The sequence below is a fragment of the Hermetia illucens genome, chromosome 1 (assembly GCF_905115235.1).
Source record: "Hermetia illucens chromosome 1, iHerIll2.2.curated.20191125, whole genome shotgun sequence".
Classification (NCBI taxonomy): domain Eukaryota; kingdom Metazoa; phylum Arthropoda; class Insecta; order Diptera; family Stratiomyidae; genus Hermetia; species Hermetia illucens.
Genome location: NC_051849.1, coordinates 166,589,344 through 166,601,839, shown reverse-complemented (window position 1 = coordinate 166,601,839; position 12,496 = coordinate 166,589,344). Strand labels below are relative to the sequence as shown.

Genomic DNA, 12,496 nt, shown 5'->3' with positions numbered 1-12,496 from the left:
TGATAATTCATATATATGTCGTGTTTTTGAATTGATATGAGGGAGCAAATGCCACCTTGTAACCGCTTTGATCACCCTATTCCCAGGGCAGAGGTGAGGCAGTGTCTGATGAGTTGCCTCTACCCTGGACGAAACCGCAAGTCATATTGTTTGCAACTTGGGTTCTTATCCAAGGCTGACGGTTCTGTGGACTACAACCGAGAAAGTATGTTGCTTTCCAACTGGTCCGGCGCACCATTAACTGGATGGCCCTAATTTTACCCCATCCCTTTCCTTCTAGCTCCTTAGGCTCATCCATTTAAACCAAACACAGTGATTGAAGTTTTTTGCAATCCTCTTTCGAGATGCTCCTCATTATTTCCTCATGCACACAACATGAAATTTTTTTTAGTTTAAGTTAGTTATAATCCTAGATGAGGTTTCTTAGGATAAGTTTGTTTTAAAATGGCAATGTTGATTTAAAAATGTGTTTTCCTAAAACTCCATTTTGGACCTGGTCTTCTGTAAGGCTAAGTGGCACACTAAATTAAAATTCATAAAGTAAAGAACCCAAAATCTTATAGAAAACAGGTACCCGCAGGGCACTTTATTCAGTAACAAATTATCATATTTATTTAATCTTAACTCCTAACGTGCTTGGTGTCCTCATCACATGGCAATAAATGTAACATATAATCACCTCGAAATACAAGTGTATGTAGTATGTATACTATATGTATGTAATTAGAAAATTATCAAATGGCGCATAAGAATGGCTATCTACAACAAGTAGGAATGTTGATGTTGGTAATCTTGTAAAAAATTTGGTTCGGTTTCTTGGTTACTTCAATTATACTTTATCATCTAATGGTAACTATGCGGTGATGATAGATCTTTAATCTTTTAAACAAAAACAAAACGGGAAAACAATCTTTTCAAATAAATACTACTGACTGCTCCACAAGCAGCCCATTATCTACTCATTCGGAGTCTGTACGACATTATGTAGAAAGAAATGAGTCTTAGCATCACAAATATAAAAGTTAAAGCTGCTGTCGCGAATAGGTAACTTCCGTCTTCCATTCCAATCACCTGAAGAAAACGATTCGGTCTCACGTACTGACAGAATATCTCGTTGCAATCGAGTTTTGACCGTTCGTATCCAAATATGGCGAGGGATGACCCTTCCAGTGCGTACTTGAGAAATGATATGTGAAATAACCAATGCATTAATTCGTGAACGTCACGCATCTGGACAAAAAATCCAGAGAATATCAGAAACGGACTGATGAAGAAGGGTCCGAATATGGCACCGTTCTGAAAGAGAAAGTTTCGTTTTGACATTCTCAGAATCAAATATTTTAACGTCAAAAAAAGGAAAATTAAATAACAAAATAGGAAATACTATATAGGAGGGTCGCTTACTTACCTTTACATTAAATGTAGCGCCTACAACCAATCCGATACTTTGCGCCACTAAAGAAGCCATGACTGTCATTCCAAAAAAAAGGACTAACCGATAAATTTCAAGGGGTTGATTCGTCAAAACATATGATATCACAACAAATATCAAGGTACAGATGAGTTGGATCGGTATATCAGCCAATGTCAGCGCCATGTAGTAAGCTCGCAAGGAATACCATCGATTAAAATGTTCTCGAGACACCATGGGAAATTCTAATGGGACTGAAAAGAATTTAGAATTTATTAGTAAATAATAAACAGAGTAAACTCCAATTATTGATTGCCCTCAGAAGGAGGAGAAATCAAGAACCTTAACCTATGGTTAAAAATATTGAAAACAAGAGAAGTTTAACGTTGTTGTGCGTTATAACTTCGACAAAGTGTAAGGATCGTGGAATGGAAATAAATTTCGAGCTCCGCAAAAAGTACGTTGAAAATGTCAGCGTTGCATGTATTATAAGACGCAGGATGGCTGGAGATGTCATTAGAGGCGGAGCATCATCAGACCCGAAGAAAATTTGAACAAGTCGAAATACCAGAAGCTGCACGCTTTGAGGATAAGGTTTTGTGTTCATCTTGTGTGAGAAATTTTCTATGTACGTTTCCCCATTCGTACATAACTGGAAATTCAAAATATTCCTTAATATATTCCACTCCACCGTCCGCATGAGTTCAATGTATATGGTGATGACGCCATACACGTCTTAGATTCACCTTGATCTTCTATAAAATTTTCCAAAATTGTGTATTATATTATTACTTATAATGCCACCAAAACTTTTTCTTAATTTTATTTATTTCATAAAATACTAACAACCGGTCCCTTTCCCCCAACCCCAAGAATTTCTTTACATTTGCACAATTCCAAATTTTATTATAATTTCCCAAAAAGTGCAAGCCAATATTGAACAGGGATAATGTGCATTCACCCTATTGCTTGTACCTACATAATTTTGGAACGCTGTTTTTGCTTTAACAATGCAACGTTCAAAGATAGTGAAGGAATCACCGTGTTGTTGGGTGTATACCCAAGTGTTCTTTTGCTTCTGAGCGAGGTATAGGGTTTTATTGTTTTTAGTGAGCCGGCATGAACCTCTAAATTCAAGACCATGTTGAGGGCAATCAGGATGAGCGGTACCGAGACCGGCTGATTGATAGACAGCAGAACATTGGAGCGGGGACATCAGTTTAATCTGAAAAGTATATTGATGGGGGAAGTCACTTAAGAGTGAAATCAGTGCATTGGTTTTTCCACGTTTGTCTTTCTCCATTAAAGAGAATTCATAGACCATTACAACTCGTAGGACTTTCCATAGTTAAGTGTTTCGGCAGTTTTCTTCGAAAAATTCAATCTCATATGAACGGCAGTACAGAAGTTCACCGGTGATGGATTTCCTTTCGGTAAAATTGGAGTCAGCAGGATGAAGCCTTATACACCTCGATGCTCATCCTGCCGAGACAAAGAGGGAAATATGATTTCCGACAGAATGGGCATATTGAAGCGATGGGTTGAGTACTTTGATGAACTACTGAACAACCAGAACATCGGCGAGTTGGAGGTTCCGCCAACTGAAAACGACGGACAAATACTGCAACCACCAAGTTTAGGAGAAACAATCCGTGCAATTCATCGGCTAAAAAACCATAAGTCGCCAGGAACCGATGGAATTACAGCCGAATTGGTTAAATATGGAGGCGACCAGTTACACCAAGTGGCTCATCAACTTGTGCTCAAGGTATGGGACAGCGAATCAATGCCTGACGATTGGCACCGAGGCATTATCTGTCTCATACATAAAAAGGTAGATATCATGCAGTGCAGCAATTATAGAGGTATCACGTTGCTGAGTACCATCTATAAGATATTCTTCACCATCTTGCTAGGCCGGATAGCCCCATACGCCCAGAACATCATTAGCCCATACCAAAGAGGCTTCACTCCTGCCAAATCAGCAATAGATCAGATTTTCTCTGTGCGGCAAGCAATGGAAAAACTGTTAGAATGTGGACATAAGTTACACCATCTTTTCATCGACTTTAAAACCCCCTATGATAGTATAGCCAGGGTAAAACTGTACAAAGCCATAAGGGAATTCGATATACCGACGAAATTTATAAGGCTGACTAGACTGACCCTGACCAATGTGCGAGGCCAGATAAAAGCAGCAGGATCACTCTCAAGACCATTCGACATCAACAACGGTCTACGACAAGGGGATGCCCTATCATGCGTTCTCTTTAACCTGGCCCTCGAGAAAGTGATCCGTGATGCAGAGGTAAATGCAAGAGGTACGATCCTCTTTAAGTCCACCCAACTACTGGTCTATGCTGACAATACCGACATCATGGGAAGAACCACTCGAGACGTACAAACTGCATTCATCCAGATCGAGCAGGCGACAATCGGCGCAAGAGCTTGGGCTGTACATCAATGAAGGCAAGACAAAATATATGGTGGCAACGTCAGCACCGAAGATGAATCAACCAACAACATCAAACCGCACTGGTCAAACAAGAAGAATAAAGATAGGAGAATACAACTTTGAGACCGTTGCCAATTTCTCCTATCTAGGGTCGAAAATCACAACCGATAACAGCTATGATGATGAAATCCGCGCACGGTTGTTGGTAGCCAAAAGAGCCTATTTCAGCTTACAAATCCTGTTCCGCTCGAAACGTCTCATCATAGGGTCAAAGCTCTTACTGTACAAGACTATGATCTTGCCAGTCCTCATGTATTCCTCGGTTACGGTGGGCGGGTCACTTAATCCGTATGGATGAAGATGATCCCACCCGGAAAGTCTATAAGGACAATATCTATGGTAGAAAAAGAAGACGAGGCAGACCCTGCCTAAGATGGAGCGATGGCGTGGGCCAGGACGCCAGACAGCTTTTAGGGATATCGAATTGGTGGACCTCGGCGCAAAACCGGGATGTCTGGAGTTCCTTATTAAAGCAGGCCTAGACCGGATACCGGTTGTTGCGCCGTTAATGATGATTGTCCAATGTGTCCAGATAGCTGAGTAGTTAGAGCACAAGGCTTTCGTACGGCAGGTCCGAATCCAATTGGCTCAATAGCTGTTTTCAGGGAGAATGAAGGAGATTGGAATATATCACCAGAAAAATATTAATCGACACCAAAGGTATGCTGTTCAAGTCAAATTAAATAGTGACTTTGCATGATGGCATAAACATAATGGCTAGATGTAGTTCCCGGAGCAAAGTATATTTATAAAACGATAATAAGATTCGTGTTACTAGATAAATCCTTAGACGGCTAGATTAATTGCAAAAAGTGAACGGGGTATTTTCGGATACCAGAAAGGAGAGTTCAGAACGGCGTATATAGTATAACGCTGAGTTGCACGATTCGCACGATCCTTGTGGAAGCACAAAAAAAAGCGCTGTGACCAAGCTGCATGCAACGCATGAACGGAGCTAGGATTCCCAGCCGTACCATAATGTCGAGGAGAATGACCTAGAAGAGTACCTTGCAAAATATTAGACGACGCAAATGACATGGATAGCAGATCGCTTCAGAGATTTTCCAATTCAGGTCATCATCATCATCCCAAGAGATTAAGGACTGATGGTCTTTGAAGCGATTAAAGCAAACGAGTGAAATTTGACCAAAAGAGAGACCTGTAAGAATCCGAGGAGTGACGAAAATCACTTTGAAAAAATGTATGTGATGTCAATCCTAGTAGTGACAATTAGCTAGGAGACAAAACTGGTATAACAATAGTTACTAGACAATAAAAAACTTTCCAACAGACAAATTTACAAGAATGACAGTCCATTGCAAAGATCTTTACGATTCGGAATGGCGAAAGAGATCTGTATTGACTTGCGAAAAGCCGACGTCAACGTACGGAGGATAGTGAACAATTCTGTTGCGTTAATGATAAGAACAGTACTTTGCTTACCAACCAACGAGCCGCAACGGATAGATGGCGAGAATATTTCGAGCAGATTTCAACGGATAAATGTATTCATCCTTGACTTCCATAAACAATACCGACATTTCAAGAAATTCCACCTATCAGCACCACTGAATTCAAAGAATCAATAAAACGAGTGAAAGCCGGGAAATCAACTAGATCTGATGACATCGCAGCTGAGGTCGGGAAAGCGAGGAGCAGATACCTAGCACTGAGGTTAAGTGAGTTCTTCAATCGGGTTATTCAGGTAGGTAGAACACCATCTGACTAGCAAGAAAGTACCATTGTTCCAATATAGGAAAAGAAAGGTAGTCCAAGAAAGTGTGTAAATTACTGTCCGATCCAGTTACCACGAAGATTTTTCAACGCATTCTTGACAACCATATTCGCGACATCGTTCAAACATCCGTGAATCAAGCCGGGTCTGTCAAGAACTGTGAAACTACCGACGCAAAACACGCTGTGCAGTTATTCATGAAGAAACACCTTCAGTTACGTCGTCCTCTTTATATTGGTTCTGGAGAAAGCGGAATGTTCTACGAGAACACCTAGTATCAGAGGAACTCGTGCGCTAGGTTAAACTGTTCTACGATGATCCAAAAAGTAAAGTTCGAAGTATGGCGGACATATCAAAACCACTTCGTGTCTTTGTGAATGTTCATCATGGAAGCGCCCCTAACCACTCCTCTTTGTTCTTGTTATGGACACTGTCACACGGGACATCCAGCGTCCTAAACGCTGCTTTGTTAAATGTTCTCCTCTCGTCTCATAGCGAAGCTGATTTCGAGCAACTTGTTCAAAAATTAAATGATCGCCTCCTGCAACACGATTTCAGATTAAATCTGAATAAAACTGCATTTTTGAGAACCATTCCCCACGAAACAGGCTCTATTCTTGTTAGTGACAGTGACCTGGTGACAATGGTAGGGTCATGTAATTCGCGCTAACGAGAGTTCACTTGCCAAGATTGGTCTGAACTTCGCAGTCGATGACAAGCGACCTAAACGCCGGCCGAAACAACGGGGACTTGATACTCTGGATGATGATTTGAAAGTCCCGCGGCTGTACCCAGATCATGTGTTTGACCGAGCAAAATGGCGCAATCAATCACGACGAAGCGACCCCGCTTATGAATGGGACAAAGGAAAAGAAAAAGAAGAATTGACCGATATTTAGTCAGATGTCTCCAGTGTTTTCTAGCAGACTATTGGCAACCTTTCTGGAATATTCAGCGAGGTTCTCCGCTCAGACTCAATCCAGTTTCGGTTATTTGGTAAATACACTTCCTTGTATAATTAAATGTGAAATAAACGTTTCTATAAAAGTTGGTTGGAAGCTACGCAATCCATTGATACGAATCCATGGGAACAGTATGTGTAATCCGTACGAGTATTGAGAACTAGTTGCGATTACAAAAATCGCGGGGTTTCGAGTAAAGGGAGTTTTCTAAATCTCAGATTTTCACGTTCACCCGTCTGAATACAGAAGCTTTGGCATACAACTAGCCATACACGTAGCAATTACGTGACAAGACATTTACCTATATATATAGAATATATCATAATTCAGAGATTCGCAAAAATACTTACAATTGAGTATGATCGAACTAAATGACGTATACATCAAGAACATAATTGAAAAGAAGATATAACGAAAATTATTAAGCATATTCGATGCATCATTTCCAATTCCATAATACAAAATGCCAACAAAGGTTCCCATCAGGGCATGGATTATTATCCGCGATCTAGTCAGTGATTTATCTCGCCATAAAATCAGGAAGGTCCGCTGCAGCAAGAGGATGAGCTGATTCGAAAACGACGACATATATCGACTCTCGTGCGGGCACAATTTACTAGGATCTATTTGTATACTAAGTTTCTTCTTCTTCTTCCTGCAGTCTTTTTTCGATTCCAGTTCAACAAAGCAACCGCCACTGGTCATCTCCTTACTACCCCACGCAGCAGCTGGAATTTCTTCCTCTATAGTTGCCATTGGAGTGGATAGAGTTGTTTCTATAATTGGGGCTGTTACTGGCGTCATAAGACCAGCTTCCATCATTTGCTCGACAGCCTGCATGGCATCTACTTGAGCTGTAACATTCCCCGGTTTCTTCCTGTAGGTTTCGAGAAGACCGTTTTCGAGTTTTTTCACCAAACGAGGATTCTGCGGTCCGTAGTCATTGGTGGCGATTTCTAAAACTGAATTAATTGAAAAAAAAATTGAAAAATTTTTTTCAGAACAGGAAAAAACATTATTTTTAGGAAGTTTGTTCCCCAAAATATGATTATTGATAAAAATGTCATAAACCAAAAGAATGCGATAAAATGAGGTATAATTTCTAAGCTTTAAATAAAACTCCAAATTAAAAATATCGCACTTACGGTAATCAGCTGGATTATATGACTCCGGGCATTTTAAATTTAATTCCGATAAAAACGGCACAAGATTGCTTGTTGACCCTGTGTAAATGCACTGGCCATCAGCGATAGCAAACAGATGATCAAACATTTGGAACATTAGTGCTGATGGTTGATGAATTGTACAGATAATAGTACGTCCTTCATCTGCCAGCTTTTTCAATAGAGAGATAAGTTGTGTGGAAGTTGAGCTATCCAAGCCACTGAAAGATAGGTTTTTAGAAATGTCAGCGTACTTCATAGGCAGGATGAGGTCGTTTTAATTGTTGAAAAGTAAATGAACTGTTTGTTAATACTCGTTCGTAGAATAATAACTCACCTGGTGGGTTCATCTAAAAACATAATTGGTGGGTTTGTGACTAGTTCTAGAGCAACTGATAATCGTTTCTTTTGTCCGCCCGAGAGATGTCCGCTTTCAGTCTGTCGAGTCTCATACATTCCTATAGCCTCTAAAATGCGTTTTATCTGAAAAAAGAAAGGACATATAGCTTTTTCTGTGATAACACGGCCCAGCTAAAAAAGTCTACAAGACAGTTTTGTTGACCAATTTTTAATGTTAAATTGATTCAACAATTTCATTCATACACACCCTCAAATGTGTAGATACTGCAAACTGGTGGTCTTTAGTGTAAAGCATTGCAATATCTGGACTTATATATTCTGAAAATCAAAATTTTTTAGGAGTCCACGTTTACCACTAATGAAGCATCTAGTTTCCGTCACTTTCAGAAACTTTCGATCTTTTAAATAATGAGACCACATATGGAGATTCTGGATTTGTCGATGGAATTCAAACTTTCCTCAACGCAGTGACAAATCTTTTTGCTGTATCCAAACTGTGCTGCATCATAGTTTTGATTTAATTAGATTCATTCAGTGAAACTCCTTTCGTTTTTCACTTTTATGAAGTTGTCCCCTAATCTAAACTTTGAATGGACAATTGTCTCATTATAATATGACATTGACAATCCATGACGTCTTTGAGAGAAACAAACTAATTTAACTATAATAACTAATTACTAATTACTACAATAAAATTTTGACAAAACTTTAAAATATCGTAACCTACATTGTGAATGATATCTCAGCAAAATTGACTCCTACGCTGAACTTGGCGTCCTAGTACGATTATATTCAGCTCAATGTTGCATAATTAGGCATATGAACTTTCTGCGTTGCATATCACCTTCCTGTGGAAACTGTCTTCAGACAGGAAAAGACTAGACTAGGAGCAGCTTCGTCCAACTAACAGGGGCCTGAATATCTACTGGAAATGTCTTACGGGGAAGCAGGGGGAGTCACTTGCGGATAGCGCTGACGACAACCTAACGCCAAAACTTTGGATCAGCGGTGGGGTCATGCTACCAGAGCTTCCCATCGACAGTAATTGGAAACAGAAGGGTGTATCCCTGCTTCAATTCTTCCGAGGTGGTCCGTGGGTATCACATCACATCATAGCATGCTAGGACCAGTTTTTCAAGGATTATCTCAGTTCGTGCGGCTTCAAGATCAGCAACGCCTGTAAGGGCCGAAATTATTTCATGCAACGAGAGTCCTAGGAGACCTGTTGCGCGTACCTGGTTGTCGATGATCCGCATGGGTGAAACAAACTACATAAAATCTGTGGCTTCAGAACTCCAAGATCCTCATCAACGACTGCATGGTGATTGAGGAAAATGATTGCTGGAAGAACAGCTAGCTAATGGTCAGGCAAATATAGCAAAACGTCATTGTCCTGGAATGAAACGAAAAATTGCCTAAACTTAGGAAGCTGATCAGGTCTTCTGCATCTGCTGCAACCGTAAATACTGGTAGTCATACAAGACCTTTGAAATGTCCAGTCCTGACTGTAGTATTGTGAGAACATCGAAAGCTTCATCGATTCCAAAGGCTCAGTAAGGTTGTGACCAGCTAGCAAAGGCTCTTAGATATAATCTTCTGATGACACTCAGCTAGTCCTGTACAGTTCAAGCGTTCTTCTCCGCTAGTGAAGAGGAGTGGCCCCAGTCGTTTGTGAATATTGAATCAGAAATCACCGAGAATAGAGCCACTAAAGAAGATTTCTCCCAAAATAAACCCCTGGGCCCAGAAGGCATCATGTCAGTTATGCTACAAAAACAGGAAGGAAAAGTTGTTCCATGGTTTGTCAAGATTTGCTGGAGTTGTTTTTTGTTCAGGCATCTAACGTAATCCCGGACATGGGAACGTGTGATTCTTAAAGGGAATGTGGTCGAGGACAGTCAACCCGTTCATATTAAAGGCCCCGCTTAAGGATGATCATAAAAAAACACTTTTCTCTAAATCTCATGACGACTACCTCGAAGAAAAATCTACAGAGACCGCCCTTCACGAGGTAATCAACACATTTGAACGCTGGTTGAACTACAAGTAATATATACTGCATTTCTGGATATAGAGAACATATCCAATGTAGGTAGCAAAACCCACAAGGAGGCTTTGACTAGAATAAGATTAGAGGGGCATATGCTAAGAAACAGAATCATGAAATCTGACCTGGAATTTGGCCAATTCTAAAGATACTGTACAGGAGAGGAGAGAAGATGATGGCGTATGTCAACAACTTTGTGATATTGGTATTACAAAAGCTTGCCTCCGCTCTCAGCATGATTAGAGGAGGTGCATTTGGAAGGTGCGATTGTGGCCTGCAAGATGCGGTTGTCACTTTACTCCAACGTAAAGGACCCGAGTATCATCCAATGCCATCTATCAAGAAAATTGTCTTTTACGCCCGCAAGAAGACACCCGTGACGGAGGGACTGACCAAGGCAGAAGGACTCACCATGCCACGCCTTACTGCTACTGGTTTCTCGGTATTCGCGCTACTTGATAGCTGCTAATTTCAAATGGCGCAGACTCACTCCTTGCGCTTCAACAATACTCAGCCACGAGCATTTTTGATTCATTCTTATATGATCACGCATGCAGGGCAACAAGTCCATTGCCAATTATGCCTCTTAATGGAACCCACTGTCCAGCCCCAGCTGGAACAATGGAGTAGGAGTGCAAATTTCTCGAAAAATCGCGAAGGGAGTTAAAAGACATTCGTAGAAACTGACAACGGAAACATAAGTACGGCTGATACGATATGTCCCACATGGGAGGTTATGGCAATCATACATGTCTTTGATGAGCTGGTCCAATTCACCAAACTTCCTACAGCTTATGACCTGTCTGGATGAAGTATCTTGCGTCTTCTTCCATATGAACAGAAGAACGGACTAATTGATTCCCGGAATACATTTAATGCATAATAAAACAGATTTAAGCTGAAAAGAGAAGCTCTTTAATTTTTGCCCAGCCTTTCACGAATATTTTCTTCTCAATTCGCTTCGGTGAAAAGCATTTCGCTTCTCGATCCTCTTTCTTATTTCTTTTCAGTTTTTTTTGTACCTACTATATCCCAGATAGGCATCATTTGAGTTTCCCGTCGACTTTACCTCTTTTCACTAAGACTCTCCGACTAAAATTTACTGAGGAAGAGGGCATCTGGTCCTGGAAATACCGGTATATGGGTAATAAAAAATTTTTATTGGGCTTTTAAGGTATTTTGCTCCTACGGAGCATTGTCTATTGTACTATCCTATACTCGTGCGATCAACATGAGTACTGAATGAAAACTGTTACGAGAAACCAGCAAATAAACGGAGCCTTATATCGCATACAAACTGGTGCATCCGCAATACCTCTTCGCTTTGAGTGAATCATAAATAAACACATTCTGCAGAACAAAAACTGTCAGCGAGTCGGTCATGTCGCACCGAACTGCCATCTGCAGTATCGCTGCGTCAAATGTGACGATACACCTGGACCCGATGAGTATCCCAAGACGCCGGACAAAAGGTGCGAAAACTGGGAGCAAGCGACCATCCCGCCCCTACCGCAATTTTCTTTACTTCGTCAGAATTATGGCAAAAAAGAACGCCCAAAAAAGGTCTCCTTCATCCCGAAATAGCCCGATCCAATCAACCAAACCTCATATGATTTCAATACCCTCCTTTGTTTCGGCCTTCTGTGTCTTTTGCTAGTCCACAAAGCAGAGGAAATGCAATCCCCTTGGTTCCACAAGAACCGCCACCCCAAATTATCCCGGATCTCCGCAGGTTTGCCGAGCAACTATAGCAATTTAGGATGATGTTCAACACAATGATCGAATTTCTAGCATCCAAGCATGGATGTTAGGATCATTGAACTGAATATTAACACCTTAGCCAACCGGGTTTGTAGTCACGAACACGAACTGTTCCTCGGTGCACAATCCCCAAATAGTACACCTTTGTGAAACCAAGTTGCACTACCGTCATAAGTGCTCATTTCCGTACTGACAGATACCATCCCAATCAATCAACCACACATTTTTCCAAGTGTACTGCAGTACTAGTCTCCAACAAGTTCCTAGCCGCACAACTCTTCTTACCTATCAATGCCCTTAAGTACTCGGAGGCGACTATCATTTCAATGCAAACCATATCTAGCTTCGTGTATATCGTTTTTTTCTACTGTCCGAACCAGCTCTTTGACCCGAACCCCACCTAGCCGGCTATTTGTGATTCCTAGCCCCGGCAGACGATTTTATGCAAGACACACTTCCTGGGTTGACAGCTATATAAACAATATTGGTCGTCAGTTACACCGCTAATTGGTATCAAGTTCTGCTGCAGACCAAATCCCAAC

At 40.9% G+C, this 12,496-nt stretch overlaps 1 protein-coding gene across 1 annotated transcript in view; it reads right to left on the bottom strand.

The window, feature by feature from the left end:
* Positions 1-555: 555 nt before the first annotated feature.
* The window catches only part of LOC119658937 (ATP-binding cassette sub-family G member 4), a 98,467-nt gene continuing 86,526 nt past the window's right edge, over positions 556-12,496 (bottom strand). Inside the window, exons 4-8 of the mRNA XM_038066790.1 lie at positions 8,124-8,269; positions 7,769-8,007; positions 6,974-7,585; positions 1,409-1,665; positions 556-1,296 (exon numbers count right to left, since the gene is read on the bottom strand). Coding sequence (XP_037922718.1) covers positions 952-1,296; positions 1,409-1,665; positions 6,974-7,585; positions 7,769-8,007; positions 8,124-8,269 — 1,599 coding nt within the window. The 3' untranslated portion in view covers positions 556-951. The remainder of the gene's footprint in view (positions 1,297-1,408; positions 1,666-6,973; positions 7,586-7,768; positions 8,008-8,123; positions 8,270-12,496) is intronic.